The 21,036-nt window shown below is 46.7% G+C and overlaps 1 protein-coding gene across 1 annotated transcript in view; it reads right to left on the bottom strand.

Moving 5' to 3' along the window:
- Positions 1-20,781, bottom strand: part of LOC115197048 (MOB kinase activator 2) — an 80,227-nt gene extending 59,446 nt beyond the window's left edge. Inside the window, exon 1 of the mRNA XM_029758190.1 lies at positions 20,230-20,781. Within this exon, the coding sequence (XP_029614050.1) occupies positions 20,230-20,246 (17 nt within the window). The 5' untranslated portion in view covers positions 20,247-20,781. The remainder of the gene's footprint in view (positions 1-20,229) is intronic.
- Between the last annotated feature and the right edge of the window lie 255 nt (positions 20,782-21,036).

Here is a 21,036-nt window from a genome sequence, read left to right as displayed (position 1 = left end):
CCCTCCCCCTCTCCATGTCTCTCTCCCTCCCCCTCTCTCCATGTCTCTCTCGCCCCCTCTCTCCATGTCTCTCTCTCCATGTCTCTCTCTCTCTCCCCCCCCCTCCCCCTCTCTCCATGTCCGCTCTTCCTCGTCTCATCCCCCTCTCTCCATGTCTCTCTCTCTCTCTCTCCCCCTCTCTCCATGTCTCTCTCTCTCCCCATGTCTCTCTCTCCCCTCCCCCTCTCTTCCCCTCTCTCCATGTCTCTCTCCCCCTCTCTCCATGTCTCCCTCTCTCTCTCTCCCCTCTCTCCATGTCTCTCTCCCCCTCTCTCCATGTCTCTCTCTCTCTCCCCCTCTCTCCATGTCTCTCTCTCCCTCTCTCCATGTCTCTCTCTCCCTCCCCCCTCTCTCCATGTCTCTCTCTCCCTCCCCCTCTCTCCATGTCTCTCTCTCCCTCCCCCTCTCTCCATGTCTCTCTCTCCCTCCCCCTCTCTCCATGTCTCTCTCTCCCTCCCCCTCTCTCCATGTCTCTCCCCCCTCTCTCCATGTCTCTCCATGTCTCTCCCCCTCTCCCTGTGACTAAGCTAAACTCTTTACGGCAGGACAAAAATAGATAACGTCCGGCCACACACAGTCACCACTGCACATGATCCTTATGGCAAACCTGATGGGACAAAAATAACTGTCACACAAAGAGAGTCACACACAACGCAGGAGCCCTGGGCTGATCTGCCTGCATCAGTGAGCCTATTCCCCAGAAACAGCCTCGCTCAGTCACAAGGGGAGAACACTCGCACCTTGCGCACACACACGCCATGCAATCCCCAATAGCAAGGGACAGGATGTAGGTCCTGTGTGTGTGCGTGTGTTCGATATAATATAGAGCAAGTTGGGGGGCTAAGAAAGGTCTGTGGGACGCTGAGAAGGACTGTTATGACATAGGCAGGCGGGGTGTGTGGGAGTCACAGGGCTCTGGTCCTTCCGGCTGTCCTAAACTGCAGGGCGCAGAGTCACAACAGCCGTCTAGCTGACATGTGCACACACACACGCCATTCCGTGACAACGCTGACTCACTGCTGAAGCATGATGGGATGCGTCTCCCTGCAGCCTGTACAGCAGGATAATAAACAAGATTCAGCCGCGGGACCATGTTTTCTGGAGCGGACGGCCGGAACGCAATTACAAATCATTTGTAGACTGCAAATTGACTGCAAGAAGCACAAACGTATATAATATTTGACTAAAACAATCATTTCAAACCTGGCTTACATTCGTATATATACGATCACATACAGAGTGTACAAAACATTAGGAACACCTTCCTAATATTGAGTTGCACCCCCCCCCCTTTGTCCTCAGAACAGCCTCAATTCGGCGGGGCACGGAGTCCACAAGGTGTCGAAAGCGTTCCACAGGGATGCTGGCCCATGTTGACTCCGATGCTTGATCGTATGCTATCCATTTGTTTGTCTTTTTGTATGTTCTTTGTATGCCATTTTTTTTATATATTTGAATTAACCAATGATATTAGGCCATACTTGGCCATGATTACAAACACCTGTGTGTCTCTTGACACTATATAAATGACTCGCAGTGTTTGTGATGATACCCTGATGAAGACAGCTTCGCTGTCGAAACGTTGGTTATTACATTTTGCATCTGAGCTCTTAGAGTGTGCGGCTTTCCCTTATTTTCCAGTTTTCTACTCCGCTGGCCAGCACCTCGCCTTTATAGGTGTGCGTTTCTTTTTTCTAGATTGACGCCGATGCTTCCCACAGTTGTGTCAAGTTGGCTGGATGTCCTCTGGGTGGTGGACCATTCTCAATACACACAGGAGTGTGTGCCAACTGTTGAGTGTGACAAACCCTGCATGGCACCCTCTGAATGGCGCACACACACAATCCATGTCTCAATTATCTCAAGGCTTAAAAAAAAAATCCTTCTTTAACCTGTCTCCTCCCTTCATCTACACTGATTGAAGTGGATTTAACAAGTGACATCAATAAGGGATCATAGCTTTCCGCTGGATTCACCTCGTCAGTCTGTGTCATGGAAAGAAAATGTTTGTACAGTGTGCCAGTGTGTGTACATTGCGTGTGCAACATATATTTGAGCTGTTCCCCAGTCAGCTAGCAGACCTGTCAGGATGCTAGCTTCCTTATGGAAAAATAACCCAGGACCATTGGCTCTTAGGCCAATATAGGACCTGTTGTGACCCATCATCACCCAGCAACAGTGTTTGGCAACTGGAAGTCTGATTAGCCGTGATTTTCTTCCCAATCCCTCACCTTCCTCTCTCTCTCTATCTATCCCTCAATTGGCTCTACCAGTTCTGGTCTGGCCATTCACAGCGTTACAAAACAGTTAACATTGTCAAAGTAAGGTCGCTCCTCACTCCTGCCAAGTAAAACACAGAGAGAGGACACACACACACAGTCCAAAGACAGTCTAGGCGTCGACCACTGAGTTTCCCACAGATCCACCTTGCCCTGATTGGCAATATGCCTATGCTTACCTAGTCCTTGCAGTTCAACACAGTTGCCTAGGGGATGATTTGGGAACTGGGCCCAACTTTCTCAAAGTTCAGGTTGTCATAAGTCCGGTATCTGTCAGTCATGGCTGAGTGGGCGGGTCTGCCTTAGGATTAGGTTGAGCGGGCAGGGACTTGTTCTAGCCTAGTGGTGTTGGGTTGCATCGCACTCAGCATGTGCTGCCCTTAGGCCTTTTAAAGTATAACACCCCACCATCAGGTCAAACTACACTCACCACAAAAGGGCTTCAAAATACACACACAGCAAACAGGACTGAAGAACACAAGTAAAACACTGACACAGAGGGAGTTGCAGTATAAGCGAACCAATAGCCCATAGTACCAGAACACACACACACACTTATGCATTTTCCGTAAAAGCTAAGAGAGCAAAGTCATTCTGGTATCACTTTCATCACTTGGCCTCACCCTGCCTGAGCGGGAAAGGGAGAGAGGGAAAGGTCTCAAGACCACAGAGAGTGTAGAGTGTGTGTGTGTGTGTCTCTCTCCTTGGCTAATTTACCTCCGAGAAGGGCCCAATAGAATCTTATGGTTTTCTATGCAGCTACACATCAGACACAGCATCTAGGCCTGGGGTCACAGGGGTCAACCCGTTATTCATATTCCTTCTTCAGTTTCTGCTACAACAAACACACTTCTGTGCAAAATGACTGAACTGTGATAACGGAGGGCAGCTAGCTGTAGTTAGCTTAACCCAATGACTCCCACCGTTGTGCCCCCACGTGATTTAGGACTTCTAACCTCTTTTAAAACATTGCGTGTTTGAGCTACAGACTCCTGGGTTGTACCGTTGGATTTGTCTATTTCATTCGCAAACCATTATTCCGGGGGCTGAGTTAGAGCGGCGTTTGTGAGACAAGGGCGGATCCTGAAGGGGCCCCGAGGCCGGGTCTTTTTGACAAAAACGTTGGCAGAGTCCGAACGGTTTGAGCTAGAAACTATTAAAAGCCATCTGTGAAAAGCTGAGGCTCCCAATAACGCGCACGGGTAACGCGTTTCGCTCTATGGCGCTCACTAGCTACGCAAGAGTCGTTAGAATGTACGGGGTTCTTCTACAGATCACAGGGAATCCCAGGACATAGCGTCTAAAATAATAAGCTCACCTAGCTGTCGTCACAAACTCCAAACAGTTGTCACCGACCAGCTGGATATTCATTTCCCACTGAGCAAACAATTTCTGTACTTACAGCGTGCAGATCAATTCATTTTTAAGCAGTTTTTTTTTTTTTTTTGCTTTGAAGGAAAGGCTGCCCATCAGCCTCTGCTGTGGCATGCAGACTGGCCTGTTCTTTTCGTGCCATCACTGGTGTCAGATGCCCTTAAGTGATGCCTCGCTCATGAGGGAAAATACATCGTCTCAATGTCCCAAAACGACAACAGGACTAATGAATAACCATGTTGTCTGCAGCAGAAGGGGCAACTAGGGGCTAGCTAGCATAGAGTGATATGCTATTTAATGAAGTGGCTGCACATGAGGGGGAGAGGAGAGCTGGCAGAGAAGGGCATGCGTGCCCATTTCCAGTCTTCCCAAATGAGACCATTCCCCTCTTCTTCTCCTCCCCTGTTAACCCCAGCTATGCTAGCTAGCCCCTAGTTGCCCCTGGCTAACCCCAGCTATGCTAGCTAACCCCTGGTTGCCCCTGGCTAACCCCAGCTATGCTAGCTAACCCCTGGTTGCCCCTGGCTAACCCCAGCTATGCTAGCTAGCCCCTAGTTGCCCCTGGCTAACCCCAGCTATGCTAGCTAACCCCTGGTTGCCCCTGGCTAACCCCAGCTATGCTAGCTAACCCCTGGTTGCCCCTGGCTAACCCCAGCTATGCTAGCTAACCCCTAATTGCCCCTGGCTAACCCCAGCTATGCTAGCTAGCCCCTAGTTGCCCCTGGCTAACCCCAGCTATGCTAGCTAACCCCTAGTTGCCCCTGGCTAACCCCAGCTATGATAGCTAACCCCTGGTTGCCCCTGGCTAACCCAAGCTATGCTAGCTAACCCCTGGTTGCCCCTGGCAAACCCCAGCTATGCTAGCTAACCCCTGGTTGCCCCTGGCTAACCCCAGCTATGCTAGCTAACCCCTGGTTGCCCCTGGCTAACCCCAGCTATGCTAGCTAGCCCCTAGCTGCCCCTGGCTAACCCCAGCTATGCTAGCTAACCCCAGCTATGCTAGCTAACCCCAGCTATGCTAGCTAACCCATAGTTGCCCCTGGCTAACCCCAGCTATGATAACTAACCCCAGCTATGCTAGCTAACCCATAGTTGCCCCTGGCTAACCCCAGCTATGATAACTAACCCCAGCTATGTTACCTAACCCCTAGTTGCCTCAGGCTAACCCCAGCTACGCTAGCTAGCCTCGAGTTGCTATGCGGACATGTTAGTGCCTGTTCGCCTTGGCTTGACATGGTTGGGTTGGCCTGTTTGGCCCGGTGTTCTCTGTCCTCTGCTCAGCAAGCCCGAGAAGCCCAGCATCAACAGAAGCCAAGCACGCACATGTCTCCACACATCAGTGTTCTAACAGAGAAAGAGAGAGAGAGAAAGCAAGAGCGGAGGGAGAGAGGGGAGAACAAGCGCGATGAATATAGAGGGTGACTTAGGGCCGTTTCGGGATAAACATGCGTCTGTTCTGAGCAGCCCTTAGAGCAGTTTCCCTAACTGAACCAAACACTACAGACCAGGCCGGGCCTTCCCCCTGGACACTCACCAACTACACGCATAGCATTTCCCCAGAGATTCCACAGACAACGTTGAAGTTGCGGGGCAAGAGGGAGCTGCCTCGTTCAAATAGAGAGCATTCTACTGAGAGCACGAACGGTCTATGTAGATCAAGTCAACAGTAGCGCTCCCTCTTAGACACGCACAGACCTGTGTGTGTGTACACGTTTGTGTTCCTGTGCGTGTTTAAGGTTATAAATGCTCCTTTCTTGACAGGTCTTACGGTAAGCTGTGTGTTCTAGAGCCTCAGATCAATTCTAATATCCCCATAACTGACTTAAGAGAGGGGTTTCCCAAAGTGGGGTCCGCGGCCAGATTTGAAATGAATATGACTAGTAACCGAGTTTGGACAAGAGATCTGTGGAATAAGTTGAGGGTGCAATGCACTGTAATATTATCAATCCTTGATGTTTTTAACTCTTAGAGATGCACAACATTGGCCTGTGAGGCTCACAGGGATATTGGTATACACAGTACGCCCACAATAATACATTTCTTCTTGTATTGCTCAAAAATGTTGTTTTTGAACATAGAGGCACTGTAATTATTCACACCCCTGAGTGAACTCCCCAGTCCTTTCAAGCATACACATAGCATGATGCAGTCACCACTATGTTTGAAAATATGGCAAGTCCCATTGTACTCAGGAATGTATCGGATTTGCCCTAAAAACATAACACTTTGTATTCAGGACAAAAATTGCTTTGCCACATTTTTTTTTGCAGTATTACTTTAGTGCCAGGATGCATGTTTTGGAATAAAAATTATTCTGTATAGGCTTCCTTCTTTTCACTCTGTCATTTAGGTTAGTATTGTGGAGTAACTACAATGTGTATCCATCATCAGTTTTGTCCTATCACAGACATTAAACTCTAACTGTTTTAACATCACCATTGGTTTCATGGTGAAATCCCTGAGCGGTTTCCTTCCTCTCTGGCAAATTAGTTAGGAAGGACACCTGTATCCTTGTAGTGATTGGGTGTATTGATACACCCTCCAAAGTGTAATTAATAACTTCACCACGCTCAAAGGGATATTGAAATGTCTGCTTCTTTTTGTTGTTGCCCTTCTTCGCAAGGCATTGGAAAACCTCCCTGGACTGTGGTTGAATCTGTGTTTGAAATTCACTGCTCAACTGAAGGACCCTACAGATAATTGCATGTGTGGGGTAATCATTAAAACAATTGCGTTAAACACTATTATTGCACACAGAGTGAGTCCATGCAACTTAAGTGCCTTGATAAGCTAAGTATTACTCCTGAACTTACTTAGGCTTGCAATAACAAAGGGGTTCAATACTTATTGAGTCAAGACATTTCAGCAAAATGTTCCCTCGGATGCCAAGAGGGCGACCTTTAAAACGTTATTTCGCAGGGGCCGAGACTTGATTAGTCCGGCCATGCACTGCAGAAACTGCTCGTACGCAAAAAGAAAACTCCAATGGCACTCTAAAGTAGGAGTTGTAGTCTGATATTATTAGGGTGGTCCCTGATGAATTTGATATCCCAAAAGGGGTCCCAATGCAAAACAAGTTTGGGAACCCCTGACTTAAGACATCCTCATAGACAAGGGCCTGGTGAGCAGGAGCCATAGCATAGTAGAACAAGACTAGTAAAGAAAAAAAAAAGAGGGTAAAAGAACATTGTGGAAACAGAGAGAGCGCGGTAGAAAGGTAGTCGACTCAAATCCGGGCAAAGCAATCTTCTGTTAATCCCTGCTCCGGCCAGCCAGGAGAATGCAGCGACAGCGAGACAAACAAAATATCCTATGTATCAATTCCACCATAACGGGATTACGCCGAGACAAATGCTGAGTTGTATGGTTTGTTACATTTTGAAAGCAATGGGCCAGACATTTTAAAGTGTTTTTTGTTTAGTTTTTTTAAACGGAGTCTCAGCTTAACTCCGTTATCATGGAATTGCTGGAATATCCAGCTCTAGTCTATATCTTCAACTCTAACCACCGTTGGGGGGGGGGTCATTGCAATTTTAATTCCAGTCAATTTATAAAAGTAAACCAAATTCCAATTCGAAACGTTACTCACTTAAAAGCATTGAGGAGAATTGGAATTTCAGCATTCATCCTGAATTAACTGGAATTAAAATGGATTTGTCCCCAACCCTGGCTCTAGCAAAGGAAACTCACTCACCTGGTCTAACAGTGGCACTGCATAAAGAACAACTGTTATTTGATTTTTGGGGGGCGATTTTTGGGAGTCAAGGAGGCCGATATTCAATATCATTAAATTTGAACATTTTGATGACAATTTCCCAGAGATAGCCATGTATATATTAAATGAATCAATATTCAAATCAATTAATTTGACTTTGTTTTTACCAAATTACATACTATACATGGTAATATTTTGGGGGGAATGGTAAATCTCTTAATAAACTGGGTAAAGGAGCAGGACACTAACCCGTAGCTTGCTAGCTATGGACACTAACCCGTAGCTAGCAAGCTACCGGTATCTTGTTTTGTAACGTGCTGTAGCATGAGTTGGTAGCTAACAAGATGCGGTCCAGCCAGAGGTTCCTCGTCGACTTGCAACAGTTTGACACAAGAGGCGAGCGTGCTCGCTCTACACAGCGGACATCGGCTGTGCCGATAGTCAAGGAAAGGCAAAAAATATCAGCCAGACCGATTATCAGTTGTTCTCGACCACGGAGTGTGTGTATGCGTGTGAGCGTGTGTGTGTGTGCGTACTTACAGACTAACCCTACCTGGTTGATCCTGCCAGTAGCATATGCTCGTCTCAAAGATTAAGCCATGCAAGTCTAAGTACACACGGCCGATACAGGGAAACTGCAAATGGCTCATTAAATCAGTTAAAATCATTAACTCGTGCTGCAGGCTTTGGAGTCTGACAGACAGGCCGGACTTCAACGACCTGAGCAACCGGACTGGAGAGGAGCTCAGGTGGACACGCACTGATATGCAAACTGAGCCAGCGACGGCCTCTGATGCAATTGCAGATCGCTGTGTTGTCGTGGAGGCTTCGGTCACCCACGACGGAACATCCCATCCTACATCCAGGACCACGCTCCTATGTTATCAGATAGATATGCAGCTACTGCAAAATTGGACTAGCCTGTGGCTGCAGGCAAAAGTCGCTGCTCTGGACTGTGCTGACCACTCCGTCTCCCATTCCGTGCGCCAGAATGCTGCCGTTGGCGAGGACATTCTCACCTTTTACTGTTAAGGCGAGGCTGCGAGTTCTACCAACAAAGTAGAACCTAGCACTCTGGTACCCTGCAAACCGTGACCCATTTTGTATTCTACATGAGTCAAATGTAATGGAGTCCATTCTCCATGTTGTGAATGGCTGCTGTTCATACAAGGATTTGTGCATTGCTAGACATGACCGCCGTGTTGACCTGACAGCCAGCGAGGTGAGACAAGTGGTCTCACCAACAGCACACATGCATGAACATTATTGTGTAAGGGGAAGCTGGTTTGATGTTGATATGTTTCCTGTTTTGGAAGTGGGCTGCTCATTGGACGGCTACATGGAGCAGGCCTTTGCAGAGAAGCTGCTTAAAATACCAGCCCCCCGTGGCACGCCGGGACAGCCTCGGGTGGAGGTGAATGCTGGTGGTGCTGATATTCGGCAGTCTCGGCCACGTTCACAGGCTTGCAGGGCGTGGCCTCCAGATTGCGGGCCTGATAAAAACTAGGACAAAGCAGTTGGCTAGGTACTGCTCTGATTCAGCCGTCGTGGGCAGTCTAGCTGTTCGGAGAAGGAAGTGCTTTCTGTACCCTTGAGTGCCATGCATACAGGGACCTTTGAAATATTTTAATTATTTTGTGGCAATTTGATTGGTGGATTCAAATAAAGTTTTTTTTTAAGTGTGAGTGTGTGTGTGTGTGTGTGTGTGTGTGTGTGTGTGTGTGTGTGAGAGAGATGGGTTGAGATGAGGACATGGCCGCTAACAAGCAATTGACAGCTGCTATGAAATGTACCAGCATATGTAGTTACAGCCTGAGTCAGAGGTAAAGGAGTAGCACTACTCAGACACACACAAATAAAATAACACACACATTGGTGTGTGTATGTCATGTTTATAAAACACACAATGCAGACATCCACACACACACACACACACACACACACACACACACACTTGGCTGTGTGTGACTAGGGCGTGACACACAGTAAATAGCCATGGCTGTCCCTGTGTGTGATGCGAGTTCATATCTAGCTCTATGAATCTCCCCTACAGCCATCTCTGCAGCCCATTTGAATGATGCAGTAACACCATATCAACAAGCATTGGCTTTTTTCGGCCACCAGCCCTGATTCAGAGGGAAGTGGACTGCGGTGGGGGGGGGGGGCTTTCCCCCAGACTACTGCAGAGGTGTGGAGGCCTTACTGGTTCTTTTACAGTGGTCGAAGCGTCGCCTAGGTGGGTGCTGAATTTCAGTAGTGGGTGATCCAGCCTACCCTACAGAGGAAGTGCTCTGAACATTGAAGATGACGAGGTTCCCCGATAAAGAGCTCCGTGGCCTGTTTGTCAGATGGCCTGTTTGTCAGATGGCCTGCTTGTCAGATGGCCTGCTTGTCAGATGGCCTGCTTGTCAGATGGCCTGCTTGTCAGATGGCCTGCTTGTCAGATGGCCTGCTTGTCAGATGGCCTGCTTGTCAGATGGCCTGGCTGTACCGTCTAGGCTCCCTCCGATCGAACACACGACTTGTTCGAACTGCCTAGCATCGAAAGCGGTGAGAGACCATCGCCCATGAACTGCAGACCCCTAAAATGTTGTTAATTTAAAGCGACTGACATTGTACTTGTATTTTATGTAGCGCTTTTCATTACATCTAATATTATTACTACAGCTCGTCCCAAAATGACATGGTTGCCCGCCGGTGATTCGGCCTAACATGCCCTCAGTCTAACAAGGGAGGGATCACATGTGCAAGCCCAGTCCGATCAAACCTTCATTAGGCCACGTGGAGCCAGAGTTTGTGAAATGTTTGATGCTATTTGGAGCATTCCCCCCCCCCCCCCTATTTTCTTAAGAGACTATGAAGATAGGATCAACTGTAGAAAACCCTGTCACAGTCACTCTCTCTGGCCCTGGGACACGGGCTCACAAACTGACATTCTAACTCTTGCAATAGGGGGATCCCTTGCCCCTATGGAGCCTGGCAGGCTATGGGGGCCATAAACTGGCCTCTCACAGCTCTGGCCCTAGACTATCAGATTGGTTGCTAGGGGCCCCTTACCACAGCATGGTGGTCAGCCAATCACAAGTAGTCAACTTGGGTCACAGAACCCCGACTTTTGCCTCTGAACTAAGCCTCCAGCAAGCAGTGGCAGAGTGAGGAGCGCTCTCATAAACCTCTACCCTTCACATCACACTGCTCACCTATGCACACTTCTTTCCTCCTCTGGACTTTCCCTGTGTTAGTGCGTCCATGACAGACTAGACTTCATTGGTCATATTGGAACCAGCATACTACTGGGTATTGTAACTGTAGAGCACCCGAGTTGGCACAGCGGTCTAAGGCACTGCATTTCAGTGCTAGAGGCATCACTACAGATCCTGGTTCATTCCCGGGCTGTATCACAACCGGCCGTGATCGGGAGTCCCATAGGGCGGCTCACAATCGGCCCAGCGTCATCCGGCTTAGGGGAGGGTTTGGCCGGGGTAGGCCATCATGGTAAAATAAGAATTTGTTCTTAACGAACATGCCTAGTTAAATAAAAGGTTAAATAAAAATACAGTACTGCCTAGGCTCATTACCTGTATAGGCTTAAGATGGCCCTTGTTGTTACGCGAGTCCATTCGTTGCCTTCGCTATTTAGCAAGGCCTAGCGTACTAGCCAAGTGCTAATGTTACGGCTTCCGTTTGTATATAGTCTGCTATGTTCATTGCCATTGCGTTCTTGGTGTAATGCTAACACCTTGAGGTGTCTGGCATGCTTCCCCAGTGAAAGAGTTCGGAAGAGTTTGTGTATATATTATGGCGCCATTTTGTGACATTTTGGACTTCGGTGAGGGTTTTTGACCATTCGGGCACACACACGCGCAATATTTTTTTGGAGGCAAGCTTAAGTCGGTAGCCAAAGTCTACGACCCTTCCTCTGTGATTAGTCAACAGTAGGGATTCTTCAATAAAGTACTTCGTCATTGAACAAGAGACGACTCATTTTAATGCAATTTTGTTATTGAGAATTCTGACTATTTTGAGGAAGTGTATACTGGCTATGGTGTCTCAAAACGGACAAAGTACTATTGTCACTTTTTTCTAGTTTTTCAAGCGAATGTCTATTAATGGAGTATGCAAGCACACTCGTTCGGTTCGCCTAGACATTATGTATGCTTCCATTTCCTTGCTACTACATTAGCTGCTGCAATGTATAGACCCTACTGCTATTCCCCTGTCATTAGCCTACACGTGTTCATTGCTTAAACCATCGTTAGCTTAGCACTGCTACATATTCTTGTTTTTATCTTGTAGTTTTACTCATCCCCTCCTGCTAAATTGGTGTGTGTGTGTCTTAATTAAGTGCGTGCAATAAAGTGTGTTCGCTCATTACCACGCCTTTGAACAGAGGCGCCGGCCCTACTTTCGGAGACCACCAACAGTTGGCGGCACTCTATTTCACCAGTCTCCATGTTTGTCTGAGCAGGCTGACATATAGCCTGTGTTCTATTCACCACCCGCACTCAAATACAGCCATTGTTAAGGTCATGCACTCTAAAGCCAACACCACTTTGTCTAGCAGTTGTCATTTCTCTCTCATGTATTACCAATCCATCATTGAAAAGCAGGAGGGATTAAACATCTGTCGCGCCCGCCTGTTTCCCCCAGCAGGAAAAGACATGTAGGCATTGCTGTGCAGCTCCCCTGTCATTTAACGTCCTATTGAACCCTCAGCAATGAGTTCACCTGGCTCCAAAAGGGGTACATTTGGTCATGGGACCAACATACACAAGAATACAACACACCGAAACCCCAATCCTCTGCCAACCGTGTGAAGGTCTTGACAACAAGCTGTTGCACACTAGAAGTAGAAAGTGAAGGGAAAAGGGGATACCTAGTCAGTTGCACAACTGAATGCATTCAACCGAAATGTGTCTTCAGAGGCTAAATTAAATCGACATCCACGTCATTGGCGCCCGGGAGCATGTGTTGTTGGGGGTTAACTGCCTTGCTCAAGGGCAGAACAGATGCTTACCTTGTCGGCTCCTACACGCCAGGCTGCCTTCCGCACCCAGAGGGACCCACACCAGGGCTCCAGGACAGGTAAATACCATTGTTGGACAAGAATAATAGAGATATAAACTGTCAGAATGGAAAAGTAAAAAAAGATATATTAACAAATCTAAAATAGCAAGCAATACCTATGATCATAACTGATCATAATAATAATTGATCATAACTGGATGAAAGTGAGCAATCTCCACGCATCAGAGTAGAACGTCGATGTGGTGTAGTTAACGATGCTCCAAGGCCTGGGATATCAAAGACTATTACCAGCTACAGTGCGCATATTTCTCCTGTTTGTAAAGATGATCTAAAATCCAACCAGAAACCTTCCCTCTGTGCGCTGAAATAAACTACTCGATGTCATTCTTGATGAGTGTGGACATTTCTAATCGAAAGTGAATTTCTAAAAAACAAAAGGTGAAATCAGCTAGGCTAGCGAATATCAAGTCTATGACCCAGAGGCATGACCGCTGCGTGATAGATTGTTTACTGTGTTGCTAGGCAACGCAATGGCAGCGAGCGGGCCACTCTTAGAAATAGAATGAATAGAACAGGCTTGGAAGCTCTAAACCTGGCAATTTGACTGGTAAACTCATTGGTACACTGGCAAAGGCTGACTGTGATGCAATCATTTCCATGGTATTTTGAAATGTTCCATCAACTGATGCTGGATTGCCATGGTAATGTACAATGCTCACTCAAATGAGGCCAACTGATGTGGCTCATGCCATGGAATGTATTTTTTGTAATGTCAGTCGAGTTGATTCAACAAATCACAGCAGAGATTGAAGGGTACACTTCCTGCTTTTTACTTCCTGGCATGGGCACACTCAAAATGTCTGCCAGTCTATCGATTATGCCATCATTGACTTGAATGGAGACACCCTTTCTATTCATTCTATTTCTATGGGGCAACTGCTACAGTCAGCAGGAGGGAGAAAATTAGCCTTCATTTTGCAATTTGAATGGTTAAACTGTGCCCATGGTAATTTGCATGACCCAAAAAACATTACCAAAAATTCTATGATCGTCACCGCCCTAGTGAAACATGAAAATGATGGCCTTACAAGATTATAAAACAGGTCTTAGCTAGCTACTTGCATTAAAGTGCCTACCTTAAGCCATTTGATCCCTGCAATTTGATGATTCATTGAATGAGCTATACCCACCCTGCATCCCACTGCTGGCTTGCCTCTTAAGTTAAGCAGGGTTGGACCCTGGATGGGCGACCAGATGCTGCTGTAAGTGGTGTTGGAGGGCCAGTGGGAGGCACTCTTTCCTCTGGTCTAAAAAAACAACATCCCAGGGCAGTGATTGGGGACATTGCCCTGTGTAGGGTGCAGTCTTTCGGCTGGGACGTTAAATGGGTGTCCTGACTCTCTATGGTCACTAAAGATCCCATTGCACTTATCGTAAGAGTAGGGGTGTTAACCCCGGTGTCCTGGCTAAATTCCCAATCTGGCCCTCATACCATTATGGTCACCTAATCATCAAAGCTTCCAATTGGCTGATTCATCCCTGTAACTATTCCCTGGGTTGTTGCCTTAAATAAAACATGTGTTCCTAGTCAACTTACCTGGTAAAATAAAATAAGTCAAGGGGTATGAATACTTTCTGAAGCCACTTGATGTTGACAGTATAAAGACTGTAGATGGTAACTGTCAAACATGACTGGCGTTAAGCCTATATTTATGTAATTAAAGTTTGGCTACATTTTCTGGCGCCTCAATCATTTCAGCATTTGTTTGGACATGAGTCTGTACCCAGTATGCATATCACCTACATTTTGACCTGTATGCTTTTTTATGTACGTACATGAAAAATGTATTTAAATATTATTCCAATGTTGGCCTCTCTGGAGTAATTGTTTGACATTGTGATTATCGGATAACTTTGTGATTACCGCACACACACACACACACACACACACACACACTAATGCTAGTGGCTGAATGGACGCAAGACCCCACAAAGTTCCAACATCTAGTGGAAAGCCTTCCCAGAAGAGTGGAGGCTGTTATAGCAGCAAAGGAGAGGGGGGAGGGGAGGGGGGGGGGGGGGCAACTCCATATTAATGCCCATGATTTTGGAATGAGATGTTCGATGAGCAGGTGTCCACATACTTTTGTTAACGTAGTGGTATATTCTTCTTGTCCGACTATTTTTTGAAGTATTTAAAGTATCAAGCTAGTGACTGGAACGAGCTGCAAAAAATAAAAAAATAAAAATAAAAATCACTCAAACTGGACAGTTTTATCTCCATCTCTTCATTCAAAGACTCAGTCATGGACACTGACACTTGTGGCTGCTTCGCACGATGTATGGATGTCTCTACCTTCTTGCCCTTTGTGCTGTTGTCTGTGCCCAATAATGTTTGTACCATGTTTTGTGCTGCTACCATGTGTTGTTGTCACGTGTTGCTGCCATGCTGTGCTGTCATCATAGGTCTCTCTTTACGTAGTGTTGGGGCGTATCACGACAAGGGAGGTGTGTTTTGTTCTAGATTTGTAACCCCAGCTCCCATCCCCGCAAGAAGGCCTTTTGCCTTTTGGTAGGCCGTCATTGTAAATAAGAATTTGTTCTTAACTGACTTGCCTAGTTAAATAAAAAAGCTACATTTTATACAAGAGGACAAGCATTAATGTCGAGGCCTGCATCAACAACTCCCACATTGTCTCATCTCTATCCATCCTTTCCCTTCCTCCAGCAGTCATGGTCCTGTCAACCTTCTCTTCATCACGTGACCCCGTCATGGGTTCCCTTTTCACCCTCTTCTTCCCTCCACCAGTCTCTCTGGGTACCTCCCTCCACCAGTCTCTCTGGGTACCTCCCTCCACCAGTCTCTCTGGGTACCTCCCTCCACCAGTCTCTCTGGGTACCTCCCTCCACCAGTCTCTCTGGGTACCTCCCTCCACCAGTCTCTCTGGGTACCTCCCTCCACCAGTCTCTCTGGGTACCTCCCTCCACCAGTCTCTCTGGGTACCTCCCTCCACCAGTCTCTCTGGGTACCTCCCTCCACCCCATCGTTCCCTGCATCATTAAGCTTTTCATCCCTGTATCATAACCCCAAGAGAAGCTCCCATAGCGCCCCCTCTCCTTCACTCCATCGCTCCTCCATCTGTCTGTGGGTCCTTCTTGCCTTCCTTCCTTCTCTCCCTTATCAGTTAGGGACATATTGCCCCGTCGCCATCTATTCCTCTCTCCCTCCCTCTATCCATCAGTCCTGGTCCTATCGTCTTCTCTATGTCATCCCTCCATTCATTGTGGCTGTGTCATCCTTCACCCTTCATCGTCTGTATTCAGAGTGATTACACGCTTTGTTAACTCATTCAAGACTCCACTCTCAGGAGTGACGCACTCTGGACAAGGGCAAAAACGCTTTGCATGCATTTAGGTCTCGCACACACACCAGCAGCTATAGCTCAGCATTCAACGCCATAGTACCCGCCAAGCCCATCATTAAGCTTGGGGCCCAGGGTCTGAACCACACACTGTGCAACTGGGTCCTGGACTTCCTGACGGGCCACCCCCAGGTGGTGAAGGTAGGAAACAACACCTCCACTTTGCTGATCCTCAACACAGGGGACCCACAAGGGTGCGTGCTCAGCCCCCTCCTGTACTCTCTGTTCACCCATGACTGCATGGCCACACACGCCTCCAACTCAATCATCAAGTTTGCAGACAACAAAAAAACAGTAGTAGGCCCGATTACCAACAATGACAAAACAGCCTACAGGGAGGAGGTGAGGGCCCTGGGAGGGTGGTGCCAGGAAAATAACCTCTTACTCAGCGTTAACAAAACAAAAGAGCTGGTCGCGGACTTCAGGAAACAGCAGAGAGAGAGAGCAAATTGCAGTGAGAGAGAAGCATAGGGGGTGAGAGAAATATAAATATTTTTCCAAGAAAAAGAAAATACATTAGTCATCACCACCACATCAACAAGGCGATGAATGTCAGATACAAACTAATTAGTCGAAGCCGGTGCCTGGTTCATATACTGGCAGGGATTCCAATGGGGCGGTGACTGCCTTGTTGTTGTTATCTCTCAGCCAGAATGTCAAGCGGAGGAGAACCACCCAAACAGCAGGCCTCCACCCCTTCCTCTGCCCTCACACTGACTGGGCTAGGGCGGCACACCTTTCAGTGGGGACCCCTGCCTTGACACTGCCGGGGCAGACAAAGGAAGTGTTCTGTTCCTGTGCTGTGTTCTAGATCCTGCCTGGGTAATGATATCAGTGGTGGCCCAGGACCACAAGACAGGCAGACAGTGAGAGAAGCTGTGTGTCTGTATGAAGACGGAGCACTGATCTCTCCATAACCTCACTCACGAATAACAGACGGACGGACAGACAGGCGAGCTCTTTCAAATGCACTTCGATATGCCGTGTGACAATACATAGACCTCTTCTACACAGAATGAAGCTGCGACAGATTAAAATAATATCAGAAAATACAGGAGGGTTTACATTATAAAAAGCACACAGCAAGTGACTGGCAGTTAGGCTAAGAGTTCATTGAGAGGTCGATATCCACACGAGCTGATGCACTCCTTGAGTGAGCTCAAACAGAAAAATGCATTTGTCTGCTAATCACGTACATATGTTCTGAGCTTATCACGCCATGGCAAAGTTGTCAATTACATTTTCATTACTCTCCTCTCTTTGCAGGCAAATATGAATCAGACTCTGCCCTTGCCTGATTCACCAGCGTTTGCATTGTAAATATTGTGTGACTAAGTCAGGAAACAAAATCTGTAGTCAAGAAACAAATAAGGCCAATGGATTGTTCCACCTCAAAAAGCACAAGAAAGAGGATTGACACCCGCCATGTCAAAATTTTCTGAAATCATATGTTCTTAGAAAAATAAGATGATCATTCCATGGATTCCTCACACCCCATGCCAATACCACATCAACAACGAGCATATAGTATCAGTTCTCTATGTTTGACAAGTAGTATGGCGCTGTGGCTTAGAGTACTGTTTCTTCATCCTATGTAATGTATTCTCAATGAATTTGGTGATGTTTTCCCCCCCTGTTCAGAGAAATTTGTATATAGCTCATACAAGACCATGGTGCTTGCCTACGGAGCTGTGAGGGGAACGGCACCTCCGTACCTTCAGGCTCTGATCAGGCCCTACACCCAAACAAGGGCACTGCGTTCATCCACCTCTGGCCTGCTCGCCTCCCTACCTCTGCGGAAGCACAGTTCCCGCTCAGCCCAGTCAAAACTGTTCGCTGCTCTGGCAACCCAATGGTGGAACAAGCTCCCTCATGACGCCAGGACAGCGGAGTCAATCACCACCTTCCGGAGACACCTGAAACCCCACCTCTTTAAGGAATACCTAGGATAGGATAAAGTAATCCTTCTAACCCCCCCCCCTTAAAAGATTTAGATGCACTATTGTAAAAAGTGGTTGTTCCACTGGATATCATAAGGTGAATGCACCAATTTGTAAGTCGCTCTGGATAAGAGCGTCTGATAAATGACTTAAATGTAAATGTAAATGCATAAAACTATGTGCACATTTTCCCACTAGAAATGTGTTTCCATCAAATGTACTTGTCGCGGAAAAAAGGCTGTGTGTGATGACGTAGTGCACATAAATACAAGTTAAATGGGTTTCCTCTACTGATGGTTGTCACAAAAACAAAAAATGATATAGCAAGTGTGGCCACTCGCGTATTGGCACATGCACTCTAGCCAACTGAGTGCAGATACACGTATAGCCTACATCAGGGGTCTCCAACCCTGTCCTGAAGAGCTACCCTCCTGTAGGTTTTCACAAGCCCAGTTGAAACTAACCTGGTTCAGTTTATCAACCAGCTAATTATTAGAATTAGGTGTGCTAGATTAGGGTTGGAGTGAAAACCTACAGGACGGTAGCTCTCCAGGAACAGGGATGGATGATAAGATTATTATGGACAAAAGAGTGAGATTATTTTTTATCCGTGAAACTGCAACCCAGCATCGATGATCATGTCACCAGAATAAGACCCTCGAAATGTATTGGAAAAGGAGCATCAAGCATATCACCCACGCAAAATGTTTGTAGGTAGAACGAATTATGCACAAAATACCCCACCTTGTCTAGTGTATTTTGTTTTGTCAACATTTGTAAAGTTTACAGGGGGGAAAAAAATGCTGTTTCCATCAGGCCTGTCATATTTTTTTTTTTATCCAACATTACACACATTAAAAGGTTGAATGGAAACCTCGTTATTGAAGTTGTCAGGTTCACCAGGTTCTGACCATTAGGTGGTGCTGTTCTTGTTGTTAGGTCTTTTTTTTTTTAAGAATCCCCTTCGTTAAAGGGATAGTTCACCAAAATAACATATTGGTTTTCTATGGACCAGGTATGACAGCAACCCATGTTTTGGTTGTTTACCTGGCCACTGTTTCAAATGCTAACTTCTTAGTGTGTGTCACAAATCCAAAGCAAGTCCATGGTACATATATTAGCATTTTCCCGCTTCATGTGGCATTTCATTCAAATAATGTTTCCCCAATGCTTATCTTATCTGTTTCCAACTACAGAAACGATTTCAGAACAATCTGAGATGGTATCACGGCTTGCTGAAATTACATGGAACGACCCCAATGGGAGAATACACTTGTCTTGCAATGTCTCAACAACAACAAAAAATGCATGAAATGAAATGTATGCATTCACTACTGTAAGTCGCTCTGGATAAGAGCGTCTGCTAAATGACTAAAATGTAAATGTCTCACGTCATGATGGAAAGACAGGACTGGGCATGGAAGTATAATACAATTCACAATCGCTCCCTCCCTACCCCTACAGATGATACATGTGACCTGTCAAAAACCAAGCCAGAAACTGAGCTACAACTCTACAATCCATTATCAAACAAGCTACAAGATATACAAGTCCCATCTTCAGAGCTAGAACTCTAAAGACGGAAGTGTCACCCAGAAAATAAAGTGACAGGTCAGCATCGCATTCTCAACGAGGTGTCAATTCCCACGATGACGTCGCCACACACACCTGGCTTGCCTGTAGTTACAGCTCAATTGGCCGAAACAAACTACACCGTCATGATAACCTCTAAAAATATGATACATTGTGGCGATGATCTAACATGTACTTTAGACGCGTACGAAAACGTAACAAAATCCGCACAAGTCACCGTGCCTGTGTGCAGCCAGCTAGCTAGTTACCGCTAACTTGTTACCTAAACTAGCCAATTTACAGTGAAGACGAAGTCAACGTAGTAAGCAAAACCTAGCTGGCTAAATAGTTAGCTTGCTTCCATGTTGAAATCTGATCGAAACGTTAGCCAAACAATGCACCTTGCGAGGGAAATGACGTTACACGGAACACGGCGAGTCCGATAAATCTAGCTACCTGAAAGCTAACTAGTTAGATATCTAGTTAACGTTAGTGTAGCCTGCGTGACGGGCTTCTATAAAAATACATTTTCACGACCTAATCTTCTTGGCCACTTGCTGTGCACCGTCAGGCCACACTGCACCGGATGCTCAAAATAGCGTCTCGCCGGTTAATGTTACCGCGTTGGCCAAAAATGAGAACATGCCATGATGATATCTACAGTACTTAGGTAGCTAGACATCCAGAGGAAAGGGGAGTCATTACCACCATCATAGTATTATGTATCGTGCATTTTCTGATAGTAAAAGAGCTAAACATCGTTTGTTTTGTAGCTGTCAAATATTACCGGCCACAAAGAGATTAGTAACTGGTACTGTAACGTTATGTGCTGTCAACGGGAAAGGGCTAGCTGTACTCACCCCATTAACCAATCCATGATGTTTGTAACTAGGGTAGGGATAAATCCGCCAAGGCTGCTGGAGGCGACCCCCTTACTTTATCCGGGCACCCCTCGCTTCCCCGCCTGGCCCCGACTCCCGTCTCTTCGTGGATCGGTTTCTCCCTGTGCCTAATTCGGTCGTCAAATGTCAAAAACGTATCGCTGGTGTCCTTGTTCTGAGCCTAGATAACTACAAGAACATGAACAGCTAGCTACCTAGTCGGAGCCGTGGTGCTGCGCTGAGTGAGAGGAGCGCAGCATTGAGTGACTTTGAGCTCGAAGACGAGTGGAGAAGAGCGGGCAAAAGTCTCGGTCCAATTTCCAGTCAGCGAGGTATCCTGCTGGGGCTTCGCTTTACGTCCCCGTCCGCTGGCGTGTCGAATGTCCTTCGCAGACTGCAGGACCGAGTGAATCGAGTCTTGCGATGCCACTAGTCTAGCTAGCAACACTCTGTCATGAATCCTTGTACTGTATTAGCTCTGGAGCTCAAACCGCTAGCTACAGCAATCTTCAGCTGCTGCGAACGAAATCCGGAAGTAAACACTGATCCGACCATAGAGATAGATAGAGGACTCTAGTGCCCAAAAGCAGTTTTAGAATGTATTAATTTAACTAGGCAAGTCAGTTAATAATACATTCTTATTTACAATGACTGAGAATGAGCAGAGCAATTCAGGAATTTCACACTTTTGAAGTAATGTTAGTCAGCTGGGTGGGACTTCCAATGGGTTACGGAAGGATCACATAATTGCATCCACTTCATCAGGAGGGATCAGCAAATGAATTA

The sequence above is a fragment of the Salmo trutta genome, chromosome 7, assembly GCF_901001165.1.
Source record: "Salmo trutta chromosome 7, fSalTru1.1, whole genome shotgun sequence".
NCBI classification, from domain to species: Eukaryota; Metazoa; Chordata; class Actinopteri; order Salmoniformes; family Salmonidae; genus Salmo; species Salmo trutta.
Note: the sequence above shows the minus strand (reverse complement) of the source record. Positions and strands in the feature narration are given on the sequence as shown.